This window comes from Tamandua tetradactyla, chromosome 6 (genome assembly GCF_023851605.1).
Source record: "Tamandua tetradactyla isolate mTamTet1 chromosome 6, mTamTet1.pri, whole genome shotgun sequence".
Taxonomy (NCBI): domain Eukaryota; kingdom Metazoa; phylum Chordata; class Mammalia; order Pilosa; family Myrmecophagidae; genus Tamandua; species Tamandua tetradactyla.
Window position 1 is genome coordinate 29,436,305 of NC_135332.1, and position 26,990 is coordinate 29,463,294.

Genomic DNA, 26,990 nt, shown 5'->3' on the forward strand with positions numbered 1-26,990 from the left:
CTTTTTTTTGGGAAACTGTATAATGGATCTGGTTCATTTTATCAACGTAAGAGTTAAAACACTGTAGAAATATAGAAAGATGAATGCCGTGTTAAATTTGCAGAGCTAAAGGGCTACTTCAGGATTATTATTAGCCTTAGCATGGTTTTTCTCTCCTTCATAGTTAGCTATGTTTCATAAAGTTTTTCGAAATTGCTTTAGTAAAATTGTGATAACATAAAAATTGTCAATAGGCAGGAAACAATATGCATATACATACACAATGTATACATATGTAAAAATATATTTTGTTGCTGAAAATTACTGTATTCTTATAGTCAGAAAATTTTCATTATTGTAATTAATTTTAAAGAAGGTAATAAATGCATGAAGTAAAGATTCAAAATATGTAAAAATGAACACAGTTGGGAATGTCTTTCTCCACTCTCCCTCCCCATCAATCCTCTGGTTTTTCAGTTATCACTGTTATACTACTCAGCAACCACTGTACCAGTACCTTAGAAATCCTTCCAGAGATATGCAACACATCTACACACACACACATAGATACAGGAAGGTTGTTTGGATAGCAAGATGAATACGAGAAAATTATTTTTGTACTCTACAGCTAGATTTTTCTTTTTTTGGATTCTGTGGGAGGAAGTGATGATTATCAGTTAAAAATAAAGACAATTGGAATCAAATCATGAAATTAGAGACTGAATAAGGAACTGGATTGTGTGTTATAATACAGAAGAAGCTCACCTATGGGGTGAGACTGAGAAGGGGAGGGATGAAGAGATGGAAGCAAAGCAAAATGCAGTATCTAGGAGGAGAGTGGCAACAGAGAGATGGAAGGGCGTGCCTTAGTAAAGGTGAAGGCATGTCAAGAAAGAGGGTCTTAGTTGGTAAGAAATGAGCAGGTAACAACGAAAGGATGGAACAAAGCATAGCAACCACAGCTCACAGGCAACATGGAATGAAACTGCAACACTGATAAGGACCACAGTGGTCTCGGTTCATCCTACCTCATAGCTGCGCCTATCCTGGGAGATCAGTTCAAAGCAGGATTCTTTCTTGGAGTCTCTTCGCAGGTGGGGGGCCATCCGTACACTGTAGCCCTTAATGAAAAAGGTCCCTTTGGGCTGCTTGCCTGCAAGACAAGAAAGCTCCTGTATCCCTAGAGAGATGCAACTGCCAAGGGAAGGCATCTTCTCTGGTATGTAAAATAAAAGCACAGAAACAGCTGTTACATCCCTGAGGAATCACAACAGTCAAGGAAAGGTTATTAGGGAAGCTTAAGAAGAGGCTACTGCAACAGCAAGGCAGATATCACTGCCAAGCAAGGGAAATGCAACATGAAAGGTTATTTTGCCAAAAGAGTACAACAGAGACAGAGAATTTATTAGAATGTTAAGTGATCTATAATAACAGAAAGAAGGAATTATTACAGCAGGGAGAGTGTGGCTGTAAACGTGAGGCTCTTGAAAGCTATTATAGAACTGAAGCATTATTATCAGGGCCAGCAGAGCTCACATTCGAGGGGAGAGACAGCAGCACAAGGGGTGATAGAAGTTCCCGGGATTCCCCTTCCCCCATGCACTATGTGGCATTTGGGCTAAACTGTTCACCCCTCTCCTGCCAGTCAGGTGGGAATTTATGCCAAAGAGAGAATAATTAAAATTTAGTACTTTATTCTCCTTATAAGAGGTCAGATTAGAAAGTACAGAGTTCTGTTGAATATTGTTAGATGATGAGGAAGGAGATAAAAGGAAAAGGACTCTAAATGAAGGAAAGGAGAGAATTTTCCCTCTTCTTAAAAAGGAAATATAAGAAAAAGGAAAAGAGGAGGTGGTTCATAAGAATTTTGTGTCCTCATTGTGTGGTTTGGGAAGCAGAATACATAAATGACAAGAACCATAGTATCTGGGTTATGCTTTATATCCTATATCATGTGAATGAATCATTTAATAAATCCTTTTGGATGATGATAGGGATGGCAGTGTATGACAGTATTTGAAAAAAAAAGAAGAAAAAAGAAAAAGACTCTGACCTCACCTGGTTGAGCTAAAAGAAATACACATGCTATACTTACTAAGAAAATGTCCTGGGCACAATAAGAAGTAACTGGTGAGAAGGGAGCCATGCAACAGTGCTTTTTGACACCAGAATCTTTTTTGTTAAAGTATCTCTCCTTGTTCTAACTGACCACTAAAATGTTTTGTTGTTTCTTTGGTCACCAGATTTTATTTCACCCTGTCGGCAAAATGGTCAATAAAAGTCTTCAAGCCTCCCTCTTGCTCTTACTCTCTCCTCTCTCTCTCTCTCTCCCTCTCTCTCTCTCTGTTTCTCGGTGAATGTATAAAAGATTCTGAATGAATGGATGAGATATCTGGTTTAGTTTTACAATGACATCAATGTTATATCAGTTTAAATATTTAAAATAAGAAAATAACACGTGGCTGGCTCACATGCCTAGAATTCAGAGGAGCAATTATGATTGTTGGATTTGAGAGTGGGATGGGGTTTGGAAGGACACAGGAGACTAGCGTTACTCAATTTTCAAACTATGCTGCTATCATTTCTAAGAAAAGATTCACCCTTTATCTAAAAAACGAAAAGTGGTGACCCCAAGATGAAAGTCAGTGTTATCTGTTGTAGGTAGAGAGGCAGGTGAGGCAACTGCCTAAAAGCTGGAGGGCTTTACAAAAGAAAGAAAGAAAAGCTGGAAGGCAAATCTTAAGGATTCCAAGTCACTTAGCAAAGCTGCAATTCTTTCTTCTGCCTGAATGCCAAAGGTTCAGGAAGTACAAAGACATTTGGGTGGGTGGCTGATTTTTTTGTAGTTTGGATAGCTAGTCATTAGGAGAGGAGTAAATTTGGGAGAGAAGGTACAGGGAAAGAACAGAAAATGATTGGAAGGAAAAGGAAGGGTCTACTCTGGATCCCTGGCCGCTGTATGAAAGTGGTAGAGCATAGGGAAAGCCTGCACAAGAACTGATGGTCTACTTTGCTCAGTCTTCTTCTTGCTGCTTAGAATTACTCCTGGGGCAATCCAGCTCTACAGACGGGTATTCCCTATTTGGAAGTTCATTCATCTATAATGATAATTTTTTTAGCTTGCATTTATTTGTAGTTGCCTCCAATTTGTGCTTATATCCTCTGTTCCTTCTCATGAACTAAGCAACTGTGTCAAACATCAATGGGAGGCCTTCTAGGGATAGCTCATGAGTATTGTGCTTGATTGAATCAGTGGTTGCTCATTAAGAAGCTGCCTCTGGCCTGAGTCAACACTTGGCTGCTGTTGCCATCTAGCTGAAGGGTGTCTCCCAGGCAAAGCAACCATTTGGGTCTCAACACTCCATAGCTCTAGGGATGTCTACTGGACTGCTTCCCAGTATCAGGAGGATAAAGTTTGGATCATATTCTTAGTGAGTTTGGACTCTAGGGTTCTATTTCTGGGCCACTGGTAAGCTGTTTAAATCTTTCTCCCAGAATTTTTTTTCCTTAAGTATTTTAACTACATTATCAATGCCCATAAAGAATTTTGAAGCTCACTTTTTTTTTTAAAGAATGCCAAAATATTCAACTTTGGTAATGCTGTATTATTATTTATAATAAAAGATAACTCTGATCTTTTATTATGAGTAATAATGTGATAATGCTGGTCACATCATCCTAGTGTTTACAGGGGAAATAATTTCTAAATTAGTCTCTGAGTTTTTGGTGATGGGAAAGGTATTATTTGCCCAGCTTATTTCCTTCCCAAACATGTCCCTTTCTGGGTGTTAGTTAAGGACTGCTACCTTGAGATCTAAGTGCTTAAGAATTTATGAAGTGTTTGCATCCAGGAGTGAGATGCTGCTGTGCAAATGAAGAACACTTACTTTTCTCATTAGCATAGTAGTAGAAGAGGCCTCTGCTGACAACACACCATCGCTTCTGCCACTCTGATCCAAAGAAACTATGATCTAAATGGAACAGCAGTAGAGGACATAAATTCAGGTAACTACAGTCACTGAAGAGTCTGTAAAATCCGACAACACACAGTCCAGTGTGTTATTGTTTTATTTCCTAGGTTAATGGACTGTAAAACCCTCCCTTTGACTCCCACAGGTTATCCCCTATTGACTCTAAGTCTGGAGGATAGCTCGGTTAAAGGTCCAAGTTCTAAACAGAGTTGTCTGCTCTGTTCCCTCACAACTGTCTTCTCTATCTAGCTTCCTTTATATCGTTCTGGTTCTAATCTCATCCTAGATTTTTCAAATTCTCCAAAACATCTTTATGTGTTGCCTTTTGGCAAACAAAAATAATATTGCAGGGCCATGGCTATGAGAAACACCTTTTTTTGTGCTAAGCCAATTTGCCTATCCAGTGTCAAACCTGGGACTCCAACCTTAGTTGTATCATATTCTAATTAAATGAGTTAAGAGTCAAGATATGGGCTTGCCTGAAATTTCAGAGTGGGTTGCTTCACATCTGATATAAAAATTATACTCTTGGCAAAACATTTTCACTCATTATGGATGCACACTGAGAGATAAGGACAAGAATATCACTGTTCATTTATTTATTATTCTTTCACTTGAAAAGTATTTATTAAGCATTATTTTGTGCCAGGCAGTGGGACACAGTACAGCACCAGTACCTGTCCTGATGAAGCTCACACTCTGGAGAATGCTGAAATCTTGGGCCGTCTTTCTTCAGCCTACACGTAAACCCCAGACTTTTTTTCTTTCCTTGGCTTTTGTGTTATACCTGCTTTTGCCTCACATCTGCTTAACACAGTTGGGGATCAGATAAGGCACCTGAAACATTGGCCCTCTTTCTCCTCATTTCTTTTTTGTTCCTGGAATGTTCTAAGAGCTGTGGGGTCTGATGAGTACCTTTGCTTTTTTTCTCCAAGTATCCTTGCTTGATGATGTTGTCAAGTTCATGAGCTCCTTTTACAATGTCTTCCATTCCTAAAAGGAACAACAGCAAAATGTTTTGTTGAAACCTGACAGCATTTTCATTTATTTAGGCAACTTTCAAACCAAAGTTTGAAACTGCAAAAGTGCAGTTGCTTAAACACAATACAAAATAAAACATTTCTATATGATGTGGGAAAAAGTTCATTTTCTTTCTTTCTAATTAATCTAAGGCTAAAATTGCTTAAAATAATCTAAACATGTTAGTTTGCCGCAAGGGGAGGAAGCCTCAATATGTACTGATTGACAAGAAAGGGGCTCCAGGGAATTATGAGTTTTCTGTGGATGTAAACTACAAATTGGATAACCCACATTCAGATAATCAAAAGTCTAATGAAAAGCTACCAGTACACGGTGGGCCATGGTGGCTCAGCAGGCAAGAATGCTTGCCTGCCATGCCAGAGGACCTGGGTTCATTTCCTGGGGTCTGCCCACGTAAAAAAAAAAAAAAAAAAGCTACCAGTACAGACAAACTTTAACGAGTGATGAACTTCACTGTAAATGCAGTCACCTCAGAGGAAGCTCACATATGTACATATACTATTTTTTTTTTTAAAAGAACAGAAGTAAAGCACCTTTATGAAAATAAATTTTATTAAGTTCACACAAAGAAATGCTATGCAAGCTGAACTGGCAATAACTTCCAAATCCTGATTTTTTCAAAATATGGGAGTTTAAGAATGGTAAAAGCCTTCACAAATAGAAGACCCTAGAACTGACATCAGCCTTTAATTGTATTCTGCTAACATTCTTGGCTCTCAATTAGCCTTGTTAGGTACAAATTTATTGAGAAGTCAAGATCCTAATCTATCTGCCTCTATTGGGGTATATACATACTCTGCAGGAAGAGGGACAAAGGACAGGAAAAGAAGGAGTTTATTCCTCAAAAATTAAATGAAATGAGAACAGGAAAAAACAAAAACTCTTTTAAAAGCACAACTCTAGCATTTCTTCTTTTTAAAATATCTTTATTGAGCTATCTTCACACACCATACAGTCCACTCAAAGTATACATCAATGACTCACAATATCATCACATAGTTGTGCATTCACTCATCACGATCGTTTTTAGAACAATTGCATTACTCCAGAAAAAGAAATAAAAAGAAAAAACCCAAACATCCCATATCCCTTACCCTTCCCTCTCATTGACCACTAGTATTGTAATCTGCCCAATTTTACAATCTACTGCTGTATGGTGGGGTCACATTTTATTGTTTTTCCATGTGAGAATCCCATTATTGCAGCACCATTTGTCGAATTTTTGCTTGTTTTTCAGTTTGTTTGCTTGTTTTTTGGGAAGTGCATGGGCTGAGAATCGAACCCTGGGTCTCCTGCATGGCAGGTGAGAATTCTACCACTGAACTACCCTTGCATCCCCTGCCCAATTTCTTTTTTTAACCCCTCACTCTCCCCTATTATTTATTCATTTTTTGTCCTTGCTTGTTTACTTATCTATCCATACCCTGGATTAAGGGAGCATCAATCACAAGGTTTTCACAATCACACAGTCACATTATAAAAGCTATATAGTTATGTAACAGACTTCAAGAATCAGGACTACTGGTATACAGTTCAACAGTTTCAGGTACTTCCCTCTAGCCACTCCAAAACACTAAAAACTGAAAAGGGATATCTATATAATGTGTAAGAATAACCTCCAGGATAATCTCTCAACTCTGTTTGAAATCTCTCAGCCACTGAAACTTTATTTTGTCTCATTTCTCTCTTCCCTCTTTTGGTCAAGGTTTTTTCAATCCCATGATGCCAGGTCCCACCTCATCCCTGGGAGACATGTCCCATGTTGCCAGGGAGACGTATACCCCCTGGGAGTCATGTCCCACATATGGGGGAGGGCAGACAGTTCACTTGCTGAATTGGCTTAGAGAGAGGCCACATCTGAGCAACAAAAGAGGTTCATTGGCGGTGACTCTTAGGCATAGTGAGAAGTAGACAGCTTCTCCTTTGCAGGAGTAAGTTTCATAGGGGCAAGCACCAAGATCGAGGGCTCAGCCTATTGCTGGTCCCCAATGCTTGCAAGAATATCAGGAATCCCCCCAGGTAAGTTTAATATTTTCTTCTTTCTCTCCAGTGCCTCAAGGGGACTTTGCAAATGCAAATATTTTTTAATTTTCTGACCAAATTATTCTGGGATGTATTGGGGCATCACACTAACCTGTATAAACCAACAAAATCTCACTCCCTATTCAAGTTTCCCTGTAATTATGGTGTTCAAATAAACTGACCATAGAAGTTAAATTAGATAATGCACTACAAGAAATATAATTTTGCATCAAATAAACATCTCTTACTTTGGTCTCATACAAGAATTGAAGTTTTAAAATATAGACCATATCATACTTTACTTTGTATTCTGATTTATGTTAGTCCTATCCAGATCAGCTTCATTCATATCTCTAGTAGAAGGCCACTTTTTCAACTTTTTAAACAGTTGCTGTATGGAGTACTGATGACTTGAATAGCTTCAGAGCTGTAACTCTGAGTCTCAGAGTTTCTCCCAAATACCCGAAGTTTCAGGGCAAGACTAAGTTATACACAAACAGCATCTCAAAATTTAGAAATAACACAGCTCTATATATTTTAATGAGGAATAATGAAGGGAGTAGGCTAACAGAATCTTATAATTTTTCTTTTTTAGTCTCCAAACCCAACTCTTCTGATTTGCCTTAAGAAATGTGGTTACTGACATTGCTCTCCCCACTACATGCAACATGACATCCAGAGATGAAAGTCTCCCTAGCGGTGTGGAAGATGACTTCCATGGATGAGCTTGGCCCCGGTACTGTGAGATCAACAATGTCATCTTGACAAAAAGGGGGAAAAGAAGTGTAACAAATAAGGTATCAATGGCTGAGAGTTCAAACAGAGTTGAAAGGCTACGCTGGAGGTCACTCTTACACAAGCTTCAGTTAGACATTGTTACCTATCATAACTTGCCAAACCCCAACCAAAACCATTCCTGCCAATTCTAAAGAATACCTAGGGCCTTATATATGATTCTAAAAAAGTTTCATGCACTGGGGTAACTTTCCAGAAACCTACAGCCTCCAGATGGATCCCTGGACCAGATAAGCCTGAAATGCAGAGGGGTCAACCTCTCTAGAACATCAACTAGCTCCATCTACCTACCCCATATTTTCGACAGCCCCTTCCAAAATGAAGAAGTTAGAATGGGTACAGCCCAAGTACCTCTAACGAGTGGGAGAAAGATCAAAGGTGATGGTGGAGTTATACAGAGAAAGTTGGGTTTAACAAATGAGTGCTGAATCATTATACTGATATTTCTTTTAGCCTCCAGGACCTTAGAGCAACTGGAAATAAAAACCTAAAATTGTGGAATTGTAATGCATACCAAACTCTGAAATCTGTTCTACAACTAATTGTTGTGCTGTACTTTGAAATTTATTGCTTTTATATATATGCCATGTAAAGAGAAGGAGGAATATAACAGAGAAGATAGCATTTGACAAGTATGACTGCTGAATCATTATACTGATATTTCTGTTGCTCTCCAGGGTCTTGGAGCAGCTAGAAGAAAAAAATGAAAAACCACAGAACTGTTACCAATACCAAACTTTAAAATCTGTTCTATGATCATTCGTTAAAATGTACTTGGAAATTTATTGCTTTTTTGCATATAAGTTATATTTCACAATTTAAAAAACATTAAAAATGTGGTTAATGAAGCAAATAAAAAGCAAATGAAGGCACAACATATATGAATCAACTGGGCCACCTATACAATAGCTTTTGAGGATTCTGGGTGAAAATCACGTTTCAATTGGTTATTGAATACTTCTCATAATAACTACCATTTATTCAGTGGTGACTATGAGCTGGCACTTTGCCCAGCACTTTACCTAACTTTCGTTGTTGTTTAAAAATAACATTTTAAGACAATTTAAATACAACTAAAATTACCTTTTACTTCAAAGCTCTTTTGAGCTTAATTTTAAAAAACGTAGTCAGAAGAGCTTCTTTTTCTCTTTTTTAGTGTGTCATGTGCCTGATTCTTTACCCAGCTTGTCCTTATTGTCAACTTTCTTGTTCATGGACTATTTTCATTTGTTTGTTTTTTTTTACAGTTAGCAAATTCTGCGGCTGCTATAAATCCTCCCAGATGGGTCTCAGGGCACGGGCACGAGATTAACAGCAAAAAAGGAAAGTTCATTTTTCTAGAATTCTTTCAATTTCTCCCACCTTTTCTACTATCCCTCTGAAAATTCTAATATCCCTATGGAAATACTCTCTAAGAAGATGGTAACAGATTTCACCAAAGTGGGTAGGAGGGTGAGGACCCAGAATAGTCAAAAGGCCCTTGGAAGGAGAATCCATATTCTCTGGAGCGCTGAGCTTCAAAAAGTTGCTCCTAGGCCTAAAAGTTAAATGAAAGATAGAGAGGATAATAAAGAGAAAACAGGATCCTCCACACTTAGGGTTTCCATCTCTTCTTCCCATAGGTTATTTATTTTTCTAAAGGTCTTGTTAAACTCAAGAGACATAGCTTCTTGTTAAAGATGCCAAGAGTGTGAATTATAAAAGACATGTTAAACGTTTTATTAGCATTCAAAGAGTCTTTTTTTAAATGCAAATCCAAATGCCATTTTATGGAACATCTAAAATTATGAAAATGGGAAGACATTGCCTCGTGTAGGGGGAGAGTCTGTGAGTATGAATATTACATTAATGTGCCCTCACCAGCTCACTGATCCTGCTGGCAGGAGCATAAAAAATGCTTGAGTGAAACTTTTATTTAGATGTTAAGACTCTAGGCCCCAGCGGGGTGACACAGACAGCCCCAGTGAGTTGCCATCAGAGAGAGAGCTTGAATTGAATTACCCAGGGGGGAAGGAAGTAGTGATGAGCACTGCTTCGCTTATTTAATTTCATTTACTTTCAGTACATTATCAGCATGAGGCTTTTCTCTCCCCACCAACTGAAACCCTAGAATGCCACCACCAAGAAAACAAAGACATAATGCAGCAGAGAATTTTGAATTCCAAGTCGGTAATTTCAGGACTAGGAACAGCACTATCACCACGTTCTCTCCCCAAGAGCCAAACCTGGTTTGCTAATATTGGGTACCAAAAGGGTTTCTGAATTTTCTGTCTTGATTGTTCATCAACAGGATTCTGAAGAGTAATATAGCTGGAAATAGAGCTTTTTATATGCTTCGTTTTATCAGTAAGATGTGTTATTCTTATTGAAGGGAATCCGTACCGATGTACTGAACTCTCTTGCCTGGTTTCCTTTGTAAGCAGTGGGAATAAATGGGATTATAGTTGAAGTTTGTGGCTATGTAGAAAATTAGGTAACCAAATAAATCAATTTCTATTCTATTGATTGTCTACTATGTACAAGGTACTGTGTGGTAACTACAAAAACAGAATTGTTGTCAATCTAGAGTTGACTCGGAGCTCAATCTCACTATCAAATAAATCCAGACAAGCAAAATGGAAAGCCATTGTGGGATTCTCGCTATCTCCTTTTTCAGTGTTAGTTCATGGTCCTACTAAATCAAGAATGTAAATAATCCTGAGGATGCACGATGTAAGCCACCTAAGAGGTGACCAGGCAGAAGAAGTCTGTATGCCTGAGTTCACACCTTTGGCAAATGAAAAAATCTTCAGAGAACTACTTAACACTTAATAGAAGGTATATAAATACTTCACAAGAGGATAAAAAATAGGAAGAAACTGCAAAGAGTTGTGTATGTTGTTATTTAAAGGGAAAAGCATTCATATTTAAGTTTACAATTAAAAAGGAACAGAGTGTTTTTTTTTTTGTCCATTACCTGAAAAAAGATATAACCACCATATGAAAAAATAGAACTGATTTAGAGTTATTGGGAATAAATGGCCCTCTTGGATAAACCTAAGGGTATATCACTTTATATCAGCACAAAACAGAATTACCTTAGTGTCATAATCTCTCTCTACCACTACACTTAACTAAATCTCTCAAAATAACCCATATAAAGAAAAGATTCACTTAGGTGAAGGATGTGGGACCATAAAGATAAGATCAACAGAGAGGTGTGTTATCCAAAAATGATGGTCATCCAACTTGTATGGAAGATGAAGATAAAAGAAATTTTCAGATGTCCCTCTTTCCTCATCTAGATTCCTTTAAACCTTTGTATCCCACCCATACCCCATTCTGCAATAAAAAATAACAGGATGGAATTTCACCTCTTGGTGCTAAACACGACTCCCCAGTTAGCTATGCACAGTAACAACAGTGGGGACCCTTTGGCGTGTGATGCATTTCCATAAAGTAGTCAATAAAAAAGACACAGGAGCTTATGTGAGTCACGGCCTATTTAACCAGCGGCGTTCTAGCCCACTGAGAAAAGAGAATTGGAGAAATCAGTTGGCAACACCACGGCACAAAGCTAATAACACAGAAGACCACATGGTTTCCACTACAAAAAGGCCATCATTGGTTGCATCCCCCACAGAACAAACCAGGTATCCATTAACTTTCATTATAGGTATCTGGCTTGATCTCTTGCTTAATCAACCTGAAAAGAAAATCAATGATGTTTCAAAAGCATCCTTTATTCAACTCTTTCCCATCCTTAACTTGTTGGTGGATTTCTTCCATCTTTCCCTTCCTTTTAAGCCAAGTTCTTTTCATTTGCATGCAAAGGAACCAAACCAACTGCAGCCTAGAGATTGAGAGCTTTCAGGGTTAAATTCCAGTCATGGTGAAATTTACCTGGTTCCTTTACCTGATGAGGGCTGGATGAATGAGGGTGCAAAAACATCTAATATTAGGAGGCTGGGAATGGTGAGGTTCCATCTGTAATTCCAATCCACTGACATATCACTAGTGTATGAGTGTCTGAAGACACTCACACCCACACATACACACACTTCACAATGCCTCAAATGTACAAAGGGTACATTTGCCCCTGTTAAAGGGGCAGGGGGTGTTGTGGAGGTTGGGGTAGGGTGTGTAATGTTTTCAGGTCTGGTGGTCATTGATTCCAAATCATTAACTCTCTCCTTTTTATCTGGTCTCTGTGGCCTTCTTTAGTCTCTGGCCTTCTCTAGTAAGTTCATTCCTGCTTTTCCTCAGTTTCTCAAATTACTAAGTCACTCTTTTCCTTCTTCTCAATTTTCAAAAACCAGTCAATAAATTATAGTCTGAGGCCATCTGGCAAGTTCATCTTCTGAGCATGATGCTTATTGAAAAGTTGATTCTAGCGACTCTTCCTCTATTAGTCCCCTGGGATAGGCTTATATAATTCTTTAACTTCTGTAGTTTCATTCAATATCCACCTGAGCATACACTTATTGTTTACACTCATCATTGTGCTTGAGATGTTTAGGTTCACATGTCAACTTAACCAGGTAAAGGTGCTCAGTTGTCTGGTCAAGCAAGCACTGGACTATCTGTTGCTGTGACAAAATTTCCTGGACTTAAATCATCAGCATGTTGATTGCATCAATGGCTGATTACATCTGCAGTCAGCTAAGGGAAGTGTCTTCCACAATGAGAGATATTTAATCTATCTTTAGATAGGCTTTAAAGGAGAAGTCAGAAGAGAAAATCTCTCTTTCCACTTCAGCCAGCCAGCCCCTCCTGGAGAATTCATCAAAGACCTTCATTGGAGTTGCCAGCTCATGGCCTGCCCTACATAATATGAACTCACGCATCCTCACAGTTGCATGAAACACTTTTATAAGTGTCTACTGTTCATTCTGTTTCCCCAGAGAACCCTGACTACTATGGTGCTTCACTTATTAAGGAATTTAGACCATTACATATAAGGTGAAAAATTCTAAACCATCAACAAAAGATTCAGGATCTAAAAGTTCCAAAGATATGGAAACAACTTGAACAGACAGCACTAAACTAAATGAATGGAACTGTTCATGGTGAAACAAATCCAACAGCAGATGAAAGGAAGGGAGTGAACACAACACACTTAATCAAGTTCTTCAACAAACTGTGACACAGAAGCTCAAACAAAACAAATGCAATTGCTCGACTGAAGAAGTTCAGAAAAAGGGTAGAAATTATACATTTGTGGTTAGCAAATCCACACAGAAGACAACATGCAGGAGACCTGATGGAGTCATGAACCCCTTCAAAATTTAAAGTCTTTATAAAATCTGCTAATCCAGGTAACAGACTAATGGTGTAAAATCTGCAGAGGAAATCCTGTTACGCTGAGGAGAAAGAAACAAGTTTCTTCTGGGGCACAAAGCTCCAAGCAACCACACTTGATATAAAAAAAATATTTTAATATCCTATATGTTTTATTGTTTACTTTTTAATGTCCCAACTGACTAATCTATGGAATTCTTTCTAGGTAGGTCTGTGTGAAATGTAAGAGGTCCACAGACATATACAGTAAAATAAAAGAAAGTTTGAGAATGCAATAGAGGGTTACACAAGGTAAAAAAAATACAAGAGGCAACCTTGAGCTCTCAGAAATGCTACTTGGTCACCAAGGTTTGTAAGACCTTGTCTGATGCAAGAGTGATATTTAGGATAAAGAACTACGTTCCAGCACAGGACTTACACAGTAATCGTGGACATGATAACTTTACTCTTTACGAAAAAAAAAAAAGCTTAAAGAAAAGTTTAAAAAGAAAGAAAAAAATTTAAGCCAAATATCCAAATTGGTTTCTTTTCATAAACAGTCTATCAATAATGCCAAACCATAAGGTAAAATATAGAAACCACGAATATTCATGGAGGATGAAGAACCTTCTCTTTCCTACAGAGGCAGCTCCAAATGTACAGGAAGTCTGTGGTCTTAGGGATGATCCTCTCCCACATCTTTACTATCAATGAGATTTTACTCATAAGAAGTGAAAATATTGGGAAAACCCTTCTGACCATACATACAGTAACTTCAAAACACCAACTCTAGCACCTAAACAAATGGTAATAACCAACAGCATCTGGTAGGAGTAACTAGCTCATCTTAAAAGATTAACTAGCTCATTACAACAATCCATTGATTCTCAATCATGGTATCATGACACATTGGTTACTCTGATCAGTTGAAAGTGTTGAACTATAGGGCAGAGAGTTTGAGAATGGATTAAAAGTTTTTCTATAATAATACAATTTACCTGTATTCTGATATCCTTACTTAAGGGAAAGATCAATTAAGAACAGCTTACAGCTCATCTCATTTACGCCACAGTCTGTAGTGAGTAAATAGATCTGATGTACTATTATAATCTAATTTTGTCAACCAAAAAGTACCCATAGTACTTTATTTCCTTGAAAAAATTTGTGTCTTCAAAATAGTGAGTATTCCATGGAAATGTGTTTAGCATCTGAATGTCGATGGCCATGTTTTATGGTAGGAAAAAGTCTAAGAACCCGTGAAATCACAAGAAAAACTGCTTAAATCCAGGAATCATCTTGTCTCTTCTGATTTTATTAATTACCCATATCTGTAACCCTGCACCCTCAGTTTTATTTTGATCCTAGGAAACTCCTTAATTTAAACTACAAAGATACAAACCATTTGAAGTCTCTTTAGCAGCTAAACCACAGTAAGCAGTAGTAGTGCAGTGAAAATCTGGATATAAATCCAAGCAGCAATACTTCAAATGGTCTTGTGATTCTAAAAAGGAGGAGGTGAGGATCTAAAATGCCAGATTATTCTTCACAAAACTTGCAGGACCAATGAATTTCTCCCTCATCCTGAGACAGATCACTATTATCATGTATCATCTGAGAGCATATCTTTTAACAATGTATGAAAAAATAACACTTTCAAATATATTTATTTAGTACTTGACTGGACTGTGATAAAAACAGGGAGAAAACGGGGAAAAAAAACCCAAACCAACAAAACAGTCTTGCCTGAGTTTGTAATTATTTTGAAACTGGTTCACTTTCCACCTATCAACTATACTACAGCCAGAAGTCATCTTTCTAAAATGTGGTCATGTCACATTCCTGCTTAAAGCCTTTAATGGTTCTTCATTACCTATAGGACAAAACTCAAACTCTTGTCTACATAAACTGTAAAATATTTGGCTTAAACCTACTTTCCATTTTCATTTTCTGCCAACCCCCACACCTTCCATCCATTTAACCAATACTCCAGCAAAAGTAAGACTTTACCTTCTGGAACATACCATGTACTTTACACTGGCAAGCCTTTGCACATGCTTTTCTTGTTTGGAATTTCCTTTCTCTCTACCCCCATTTTCCAAGTAAGGAGGGGCTCCTCTGAGATGCAATTCAAACATCACATCCTCACTGAATCTTCCTCTGGTTTTACTATATAGAATGATACACTCCTCTTCTATGCTCTAATAATGTGTTCTACAGAGAATTACTGTAGCTCCGAGGGACTATAAACCTTTTCTTCAATACTCTCCTTTTTATGATTCTGCTTAGGCTTACACAACCTTAGTCACTATATAAAGCTGCTAGATGCCTTGAACTAGGAAGTAGAAAAGGGGCTATATTCCTGAGAATATAGCTGACCTGGGTAGAAGGCAGTGGAGGAGTTCTGGAGAGGAAGGAGGAGGATAAAAACAGATCTTGCGATTTGATTTTGGGAAGAGAGATGACACTATGGAAGAAATTAAGTTATCAAAACATCATAGCACCTGGACTGAGATGGGGGAGGGTGTAGGGTGGGCAAAGAAGAATTCAATACAGTTGTGCACCAGTAGGGACTGGGCCACAGACCTTATCTATCTTCAGGAAAGTATCCACTGATGGGGTTCAGTGGAAGCCATAAACAGGCAAAGAACCGAGTCAAACTCAAACAACTTAAGTGGATAATAAATTACTTTTCGGAAAGTAGCTATTGACCAATTTTTGATCTAAAGACTTGGAGCAGTTGAGAATGTGGGTTTTCCTATAATGTTTTCCTCAATCTTTCTGTTTTGTTTCCCTGAGAAAGAATATTTTTCACTTTAGATTCCAAAGGTACATTTGTTTGCTTCCTGAATGCAAACATAGGACATGTTTCTGAGCACAATACTGTTTGCCAGTGGAGGCGACATGGGGATTAACGTAAAAGAATTCTGGTGTCTCTATTTTGTCTCTTCAAATGAAAAGATTTCAAGGAAGAATCAGATGATAATTTTGCCTTCTCCATATCTCTCCAGTAAAAGACATTCAGATATTATTAGAGCACTGCACTGAGAAATCTTTAAGCAAATAAAGCAGAAAATAAAAAAGAAGACTCAGGAACTAATTATTGTGATTCTCTGGGGGTATTTCAGGATGGGTGATTTAATGAGGAAAAATTTGATGGGAATGCAGTAATCTTAGCAATGTGGCTTTGACCCAATAGGTGTCATCTACTGGACAACAGGCCACTTCCCAATCCAGACTTCATTCCGAGACAGCTCCCAGGATATCTCTATGCAGCAGTACAGGCTTGGGAACAGAATGATGTCGGCTATGATAAGGCACCTTTAGGACAAAAATCACCCCCTTTTATTTTGTTAGACATTTTAAATTAAAAAATCTTTCTTGATTCTTCTATTTCATTTGAGAAAACTCAAGCAAATTTAAAATAAGTCTAACTTTGCAAGGAAAAAGAATTAGGAGGGGAAAACAAGGGTGATGTTTCTAGACCTAAAAGTTTCCAACCAAATCACCAAGTCTGTAATTGCAAAATAAAAACGCTAAATCTCAATATCTATTTGCACAGCTCATTAACTAAGGGCTCACACTCAGCAAACAGAAAGAAAAAAATTTTTTCAGTACCAAATACATTTGGAAAGTTACTATGGAGACCCAACCTTCCCTAGGATCTAAACTAAGGCTTGCCACATTTTTCTGTGCTGCTGCAGGGCATATCCGTCTGTCTGTCTTTATTGCTCATTTAGAAAATACAAAATTATGATGAAGTAGAGTATCTCCTGTCAGACTGTGCTGGAGACAGAAAGTGAACATTCCTTTCCCCACTGAATATTCCTCTCCCCACTGAACATTATGAACATTATGGCAGGCACTCGACCTGTTCTGCTATGGGACAACATGATTTACAATGTGAAAAGGGAAAACCTAAATCACCAAGTAATGAAAACATTAAAGTTAATGCATCACAAGTGAGGAATTTATTACCATTAATTCCAATAAACAGTTATAAAACACTCGTCCTTTCCTGTCTATACACAGGGACAAAGATACTGGACTTCATTAAGCTCAACTTTCGTTTCTTCTTCACTAGACCAGTCATGTGTGTTTGAACCGACCACCATTTATTGTTAAGTGGACTGGTTCATTTTCCAGGACTGTAGAAAGCTGAAGGCACATCCATTTTGTTTCACGGCACTTTGGTATAGACGGATGAAATAGCAAAGTTTAGGAGACATGCAGTTCAGTATTGCTATACAAGTTTATTTAAAAGTCCCTAAAATGTATGTCTGACAAAAGTAGAGTAGCTCTTCCGAGCAGCCCTTCATAGAAGCAGGTATATAAGTAATAAGCTTGGTGAGGAGGGTGGCATATTGGATACCAAGGTACATCGGGTGCATTTAACCAAATAATATTTTCCTTGTTATTGTCTGGTATAGCACCTTGAAAGCCTGGGATGAAAATCTATTTCTTTCCAACATTTTTCTCTGTCACAGGGGCATACCAGTTTATTACCTTAAGTTTGTTCATGAACAAAGGAGGCTGCACATATTGGATGGCTAAGGTAGATTGGTTCCAGATTCATTTGTTTTAGAGGATAAAAGAACTAAAATATCTTTTTGAAAAGTCAACTCTAATTGTGGAATTGCCTGGGTGTTAAAAAGCAGAGAAGACAGCATGAAATTCAAGCTTGCCTGGCTAAATAGTTACAATAGTAGCAATGATAATAGTAATACTTCATATTCATACAGCTCTTTATTTAGTGTTTGTAAAATGCTTTCACATATGCCTCCTCCCTCATTTTGATACATACAGAAAGCCCTCATCAGGATAATACATTGTCTTTCTCTTGTGGATTATTTATCCTACTCTTCAAAAGTTGAAACTGAGACTTAGAGAGGGTAGGTGACTTTTTCACCATTGGAAAGAGGAAGAGAAAAAAAAACAAAACAGAAGCAGTTTTTTTTTTTTTTTGGCAACTCCAAATAGAGTAAAATTATTTTGCTGCACCATCCTACACATTTTGTTTAATGTATGATGTTATAGTCATAACTACAAAACCCTAAAGATGAAGAATGTTTTAAATCTAGATTTCTCAGCTGAAATTTCCTATTTTTTAGAAACCCCGTTCTGCTAAGAATGGCTACAGTATGGCTCAATAGAGTCATTATGCCTGGGAGTTGTCAAGATGTTCCACCTCAAAATGGGCTCGGATCTTTAACATTACCAGAGAAGAAGTAGGCACCTGGGGCACTCTTCTGGATGTAGCTCGCAGAGACAGATAGCTCCACCCACTGAGCAGAACTGCTGGGCCTCTTAGTGGCCAAACAAGGTAGAGCACAGGAAAGGAGGACTGGAGACTGATTACTATCTTCTCAGGTGCAGGAGTTTATGCAGCATAACTATATTATCAAAGTTAAGCCTCTATAAGTAAGACCAACTGCTGAAGTGTGGCATGATTTAAGAAGGCAAAAATACCTGTCAAGGAAATTCCTCTATAAAATAAATACCTCTAAATGTTATTTCATCACTTATTTTAGCACTTGTATAAGGTACTCTAATGAAGAACTCTTAGACGGGGAGATTACAGAGCTTTCCAATGGTCACAGAACAAATGCCCCAGTACCTCATTTTGCAGCTGGGGAAACTTTAAAGCCCAGATGGCCAGATTAAGTGACTCATCCAAGGAAACGTGACTAATTTCTGGTAGAAATTCAGAATTGAGAAGAGAAATCAAGTTTTCCGACTCCAGTTCAGCATAACATCAGTGTTTTACTTCCATAGCCAAGTAATGACTCTTCTTCAGCCTTGGCACAGGGTAATTCCGTGGGTAAATTAAATCAAGGAGGTGCCAAATTTTGGGAAAAATAATTCAATGGGAAGTGAGACTCATACTGGCAATAGTGGATTAGGTAATAGTCCATGTACTGAACATGGACTATTTCCTCCTTTTGCTCCTCGGCGCTAAGAACCATGGTAGTCAGATATACTGAAATTACTAGGAGATTCCTGGATCGTTCTCAGGAAAAAATGAATGGCCTCAAACCTACAGGTACTGCATTTAGGAGACCCCAAGAAAAAAGTCTGACTTTAAACTTTAGAATCTAAAGTAAAGCCCATCAGTTGCTAAGTTCCACCTTGGCACACAGGAGTTTCAATTTGCTTTTTAATGCTTGATTTTTTTTAACACTTAAAAAAAAATTGTATAATATAACATACATACAAAGCAAAGAAAGAAGGAAGCAACGGTTTTCAAAGCACTCTTCAACAAGTAGTTACAGGACAGATCCCAGAGTTTGTCATGGGCTACGATAACATCATCTCAGATTTTTCCTTCTAGCTGCTCCAGAACATAGGAGGCTAGAAGGAATAACTATTTTTTTTAATCGTCACATATTTAATCGAGTATTTTTAATTGATACTAATCTGTAGTATCACAGAATTACACTATGGTTTGTTTACCCATTCTGTAGCTAGACACTGGGTTTAAAAATCAACTTTTTAAAATTTTTTTGTGACAAATGACATATGTACAAAAAAGCAATAAATGTTCAAAGCACAGCGCAACAAATAGTTGTAGAGCAGATTTCAGAGTTTGATATGGTTGCAATTCCACAATTTTAGGTTTTTACTCCTAGCTGCTCTAAGATACTGGAGACTAAAAGAAATATCGATTTAATGATTCAACAATCATATTCACTTGTTAAACCCTAGCTTCTCTGTATAACTCCACCATCACCTTTGATCTTTCTGTCCCACTCTTTAGGGGTATTTGGGCTGTGGCCATTCTAACTTTTTCATGTGGAAGGGGCTGTCAATAATATCAGGTAGGGAGATGGAACTAGCTGATGTTCTGGAGAGGCTGGGCCCTCTAGGTTTCAAGACTCATCTGGTCCAAATGCTTGATTTTTAAAAATAAGCAGGCACCTAAGGATCACTGGACATTTTTAGAAAAGCTTCCAATATGAAAGGCAGGGACCAAAACATGAACTCAGAATAAACAGAGTTAGTTTAGGGAGCAAAAAACAAACTCTCGAAAACCCAAACAAACTATCATGAATTGGGCCAGAGGGATTGAGAAGACATTCAGAGGACAATCAAAGAAAGGACACTTGGAAATTAATATACAATAGCCAAAATTAAAAACAAAAGTCAATAGGTACTATATCTGAACCATAAAAATGGTTAAAATGAAAAAATAATAATAGGGAGATAAGGGATAGAGAATGTTTTGGGTTTTCTTTTTTCTTTCTATTTCTTTTTCAGGAGTAATGAAAATGTTCTAAAATTGATCATGGTGATGAATGCACAACTATGTGACAACACTGTGAGTCACTGTATATTTTGGATGGATTGTATGGTATGTGAATCCATCTCAATAAAATTACATTAAAAACAGATTGTTATGGCTTGTTAGAACTTCATATAAATATAATCATACAGTACATTCCCTTTACGTCTGGATTATTTTGTTAACTGTTGTTTGTGAGAGTCAACCACATTATTAGGAGCAACATAAGTTTGTTCATTCTCATTGCTTTAAGGACTGTAGTATCACAGAATTACACTATGGTTTGTTTACCCATTCTGTAGCTAGACATTGGGTTGTTTCCAGTTTATGAGGATTACAAATAAATAGTGCTGTGGTGAACTTAAAAATAAATCAGCAGATGAGTTGGCAGATAAAATTAAGGAAATCTTACAGCAAAAGACCAAGAAAAGGAAAACACAAAAGATAAAAAAATTAAAACATAGAATAGAGGGGAGGAAATGATCATAGAAACAATAAAATTTCTCAAAATGAAGGAGATGAGTTTTTAAGTTGAAAGGGTTCTCCATATACTTAGTATATAAATGAAAAGGGACTCACACTTTATCATGGTGAAATTTCAGAACACAGGGGATAAGGAGAAGATCTAAGTGGGGAAAAAAAAGGTCACATACCAAAGGATCAAGAATCAGAATGGGACTGAACTTGTCTATAGCAACACAGGAAGGTCAAAGTCAATGAAACAAATCTTCCATATTTTAAGGGAAAATGATTTCCATTAACATTCTTACAACTGGATTAACAATCAAGTATAAAGGTAGAAGAAAGAAGTTTTCAGACATGTCAAGTTTCAAGAAATTTACCTCCCAGGCAGCTTTTCTCAGAATGCCACCAGAGGATGTACTCCACCAAAATGAGAGTCCACCAAGAAAGGTAGCATCAGACCCAGAAGGTGGGATTCTGTCAAGGGAAAGAGACAAGGGGAAGTCCCAGGATGACGGCTGTGCAGTGGGCCAAGAATAGCCGGTCCAGAATGGAAAGAATGGAGGTCTCCAGGAGTAACGCTCCAAGAATGAAACAGAACAGGTAGGTTGTCTGATGTGTTTACCATGTGGAAAATAGTTATCGGAGCAAGATTACAATACTGGATTAAGAAAACTAATCAAATGAAAAAAAAAAGAAAAACCAAGGCATTTACCAACTCTAAGAAATACAAGAGATAAAATTTAATCATAGAACTTTACTAGGGGTTGACAGCAAATAATATTTACACGTTAAAATAGTATAAACATTGAATATTGATTAAACTAAAAATTATGATATGTTGGGAAGATGAAGTGAGGAGAAGTGGGGTTGAAATGGGCTAAGAATACTTTGCCATAACATGAAATCAATATACAATGTCTGAAATAGATAAATCTAAAAATAGCCGTATAATATTATTTAGAAATTTGGGGGTACACATCAGAACAAATAGGTGAAAGAATTGAAAGAGGTTGCCTCTGGGGAATGGTACACTGGGACTGGGCAGGGGTGACAGCTTGTAGTACTATTTGAGTTTTTAAATCTATATACCTATATTACTTTGATAAAAATTTAAAAAATATTTTTACACTATTTTACAACAAAGCCAGGTGTCTCTATTTTTACAAAATGGTGTCCACTGTGAATGGCTGAAAAGAAAAAACTCCAAAGTTTGATAAATAGGAAAGGAATCCAGAAAAGAAGTCAGAGTAGAATAAAGAGAAACAATTTTATTACCAAACACTCACACAAAGCCATATTGGAATTAGGTCCTGTTTTAAGAATATTTGAATAAACTGTAGTCTTCAGGCAATTTTAAGGCTTGTTTATAATTCTAATATTGTACTTTCTTTGTACCACAGAATAATTCTGCTTAGTCTCTTCCTACAATGCAAGGGGACCCACAAAAACAGGAGGTCTCTTTTTATTGTAGATCACATTATTTCACAAGTAATAAAGGCTATAGAATCCCACTATCAAATTTGGGGTCAAAAGTCAAAGGTATAAAATGGGACTATAATTTACAAATGTTATTGTATCATTGGGCATGATGAGAATCGGATGAAGTACTTGTAGATCAAATCAAGTTGAGAAAAATTTATTTGGAACCTACCATGTGGGAGGTACTATGCCACAGAGCACAGAATTCCTAGGATGTCCAAGAAAGACTTCAGATCAGAGCAAAGACAAGAAAAGCACAGACATGATTTTAATTTATAGGCTGGAAAGGTATAGGCTATAAAATAAGACACCTGTTGTCTTGTGTTTATGTTACAGGTTTCGCCTTTTAAAAAAATAATCAGAAACACATAATCATTATTCTTGACATAAATTACACTTTAGATTGGGGGTAGAAATCATATTTTAAGTATAGGAGTGGAAGGAAAAGTAAAACCAACTGTATGTAATATTTCAAGTGGAAACAACGGCAATATGATGATATATGGGCGTCAGACCCACTGGTAGAGGAAGGAGGCTGTGCTCTCCTACTTCTTACTTGTCACTCCTGTGACCTCTATCATTTGAAATGCTTTGATTCCACCTTGCCCAAGGGACCTGTGAGCACCGGGAAAGGGATGAAGGATGCCTGTGTCTGACCTCACCTTTACATTGTCTAACCACTGAAGGTATAAATCAGCTTTCCCCTTGAAGACCCGAGTGTCAGAAGCTCATGTGAAATGCTGGAAATATTAAATGATATCCCTGAGGGTTCTACTGTTACCCAGTTTTCTCCTGTAACTGGGAGAGCTGTTCATATGAAGGATACTCTCCCCCAGGACCTCAATTTGTATATAAAATGAAGTATGAAACTCCAACTTCTTGCCACTTTGGAAAGAAAATAAACAATTAGTGGAGGCTGCACTGAGCCCAGTGTACCTGTTTGTATTTCAATGATCTCTCTGCCTGTTCCTAGAGAACAGTTCGCAATGAAGGTTTGAGACTCTCATTGCAAATCCTTATTTCCGGGGTAGTAAATCTGCAATTGCTTGAAAAGTCTCTGTAAGCAATTCAACATGTGTTGGAATGAACAAGAGCAAAAACTCTTACTTTTATCTTGTTTAGAAGAGAAAGTGCTGATAATGAGCACTGAGGGGGAGAGTATCGGTGCTAGGCTATGCTTCTAGCTAGTCACTGTGCCTGCGTTTGAACCTCCCTTCCAGATTCCTTCTGTGGGATTTTCATCCATGGATTTTTAAATCTCCTAAAGACCTTGACTCATTAATCCTCAAACTACCTATGTAACAAGAATAATTATCACCATTTTTTCTCTTAATGGAGAAATGAGGACCCTTGATCAGGTCTTCCAGTTACTGAGTAGATAACGCAGGAACCGAAGTAAGGAACCCTTGTTCCCATCCTCAACATTAATCTCTCAGCATCTTGCAATCTCCTTCCTTACCCCCATAAAAGATCTGAACTAATGCTACTCAAAGAATATATTCCCTATTGTAGACATATTACCATACATTTACATAGAATTTTTTAAAATTTTAGAGCACTTTCAAACCTTATTTAATTTTATTTTTATAACAGCCCTGTGAGGTAGGTGTATACAGAATCTGGAAGGAGGAAATGAAAGCTTAAATAGTTGAGAAGAAAAGTCAGTACACTATTAAGGATTATCTAAGACACTGTAGAATTTTCATTACCCCAGGTTTGTAAAAGTAAGATGGACAGATATATAGAGATACTGATTGACCTGTCTGTGCCTATGTTATAAGGGATTGATTTCTTAGTGACACTCTATTCTATGTTCTATGATCATTCCAGGCATTAAAGAATATTCAGAATAGTCTGTAATGTGTTCTTTTAAAAAATATAACCTTTATTAGATGCATGATTTAAAATAACCTCTTTTGCCATTCACCCCTGGCTGAATAAGGGCCAATGACATTACTTCTCTATAGGGTTAAGGAAAGTGTCAGAGCAGAAGGGGAATTCTAAATGGAAGACAAAGGAAAACAAAGAAATAATTTTTTTTTTTATTTCCACAGAACCTAATCTTCTCAAAGAAGCCCTTTGTTGTTTTTAGAACTGATGCTGCTTAAATAGTTTGCATTTAAGGGAATTGGAGAAGGATCCCTCTTCCAAAATACCTTCTCAACTAACTTCCTTAATTCTTGGAGTTCCATCATTAGAAGCCCATTCCCTTAAATTAAAGCACTATTCCCTGTTAAAATACAAATGTCTCTGGGAGAAGTTGTACATTAAACTAGGCATTCTCATTCACCATGTAGTAACAAACCAGTGCGTCACAGATCATTGGGAGAGGGGGGTGCAGAGTTCCAGCTCACCTAGGGATAAGGTGTAGCCATTTGTAACCATGTAGTAGACCAGTGAGCAGAGGTAAGAGATACAACCATGTCCAGCGATGACTCTTATTCACGAGGTATGTGCATTTGACAATACTACACTGAGTTAATAACTGTCACTGCACATCAGAATCATCTGTTGGCTTTTTTAAAAATGCAGATTCCTGCACCGCATCCCAGATATGCTGAATCAGAATCATCTGAGGGTGGACAGAGGCATGTTTGTTTTTACAAAGCTTTGTAGATGGTTCTGATGCTTAGCTAGGGCTGACAGCCAGAGTGAATTTGTGTATTAGATCCTTTCAACCTGGTGACTCACAATCAGAGGAGGTTGATAGCGTGTGTTGTGGGGTGGGCCCAGGTGGGGGGCCTGAACACTGAGGACCACAATAGTCAGTGAGGGGGAGAAGAGATGCCATAAAGAACAAAGTAACTGAAGTGGATATGGGGAAATGCCAAGACAATTTGTCCCCATCACAACTTTGACAAACTACCGCAGGAGTATTATGACCAAGACTTGAAGGAACAACTTTAATCTATGAAAGTTAAGACTTCTGCATGACCCCACTTAAGAAATACTTGAGAAATTATTATCTATTTTCATAAAAGTGGTTTATTTCACCCCTTTAAATGGCTGAAGAAACCACTCATAGTAATTTCATTACTATAGTATTTTTTCCCACCCCATCTTTATAGTCTTGCTCCTAAGTCTTAGGCTATTTAGCTTGCCCTTGGTTATCCCCAAGAGGGAGTCTTTAACCAGGTATGTTAGGACTAGCTTGGCCAGTGTGACAGAAAACTCCAAATAATAGAGAATTTAACCGAAAAGAAGATAATCGCTTGCTCATGTAAAAAAGACTGGTGGGAGGGGGCCTGGCAATGATGTGGCACTCCACATCATGTCTTTTCTACTGCTTCTATCTTTAGTATGTGATTTTTTCCTCATGGTCCAAGCTGGCTCCAGTGCCAGCAGGAAGAAGGAAGGGGTTGGAGAAGAGAGCATTGCCCTGCTCCTACCCGCATAAAGACACCTGTGTGACTCTAAAAGTTGAAACATTCTTCTCCTACCTTCCATTGGCCATAATTTAAGATATCTAGTTGAATCTAGCTACCAGGGAGGCACGGAGGCAGGAAACTGTTCTGGGAAACCATGAGCCCATCTAAAACTCCAGCAGAAGGGGAGAATGGATACTGGTGGCTAGCTAGCAGTCTCAGCTACACCAGGAATTGCGCTCACAGCTAAACTAGTATTGGCAATCACTATATGAATTGAGAATATCCCACCGGAAAGAAAGCAAATGAGTGTGGTAAGAGAAGACTGCTGAATTTCAGGTGTTGGGTGATTCGTGGTGATAACAGGAAAGTGTTTTCCACTAATGAAGAGTGAGGATTTGTTGAAAGTAGTTATCTGTGGCTCAAGAGTCATAACACAGGCCTCAAATAAATGAAGTGCTTGGTTTGTCTTTTCAAAGCTTATGTTTCCTCTTGGAATTATGTGACTCAGAAGTCCACCTCTTGCCTAATGAAGGCCTGGCATGCAGATTTTGCTGCCCGACTCCTTGGACTCATAATCAACTTCTGCGGAGCTGTGAGGAGCAGGACAACATACTAGAGCATGGCCAGGCACACTAGCTGCTAGTACTCACATGCTAAATAGGAGAAATATTAATGATAATTTCATATACAAATTCCACGAAGAAATGCCTTACAGATCCTGATGCATGAAGAAATAATATGCTTTTCCCTGACTCAAGGCTCCAAGTGTGTAAGAGTTACACATAACGTCAGTACCTTCCAGCCAGTGATAGATCTATCTTAGGGTAGAACCAGAACCATACTGATCTAGAATACAAGAAATTTGTTTAACTCTATGGCTGTTTGCTTTGCTTCATGGACTAGGATGGTTTTAAAAGTACGGCATTGCTTCATTTCCTTCTGATATCCCTAAATCATCCAAAAAACTGGTTTCCTTTCTTTGTATTTTTCATTTGTCCAGCTGATTGAACTGTATGGACAGTTAGCTCAGTTAGTTCTGACATGATGCTAACTGCTAATGAGGCCAAGGTTACAGGTTTTATCCCTAGATAGGCCAACTGGCTTGCCAAGCAAAATTCTGTTCCATGTTTTGTTGACTGCTCCTTTATCACTGGCTAGCTGTTCTGAAATTATGCTTCTCACAAGGGGGACTGAGCAGGAAAGAGTGGGTGTCTCAGCACAATTAAGTTATACTGTTGGAATAATATTGCAAAGGTCCTGATACAGTGTTTATGGGCCAGAAGTATCTCTATACAAAGAGGAGCACTAAGCGGTTTCAGTATGAAATGACCT

The 26,990-nt window shown here is 37.9% G+C and overlaps 1 protein-coding gene across 3 annotated transcripts in view; it reads right to left on the reverse strand.

Annotated features, from left to right (window-relative positions):
• The window catches only part of SKAP1 (src kinase associated phosphoprotein 1), a 312,290-nt gene that overhangs the window by 44,041 nt on the left and 241,259 nt on the right, over positions 1–26,990 (reverse strand). For all 3 annotated transcript variants that reach the window (XM_077164647.1, XM_077164649.1, XM_077164648.1), the window contains 3 exons: positions 4,866–4,943; positions 3,867–3,950; positions 1,008–1,132 (listed from right to left, as the gene is read on the reverse strand). In XM_077164647.1, the coding sequence (XP_077020762.1) occupies positions 1,008–1,132; positions 3,867–3,950; positions 4,866–4,943 (287 nt within the window). The remainder of the gene's footprint in view (positions 1–1,007; positions 1,133–3,866; positions 3,951–4,865; positions 4,944–26,990) is intronic.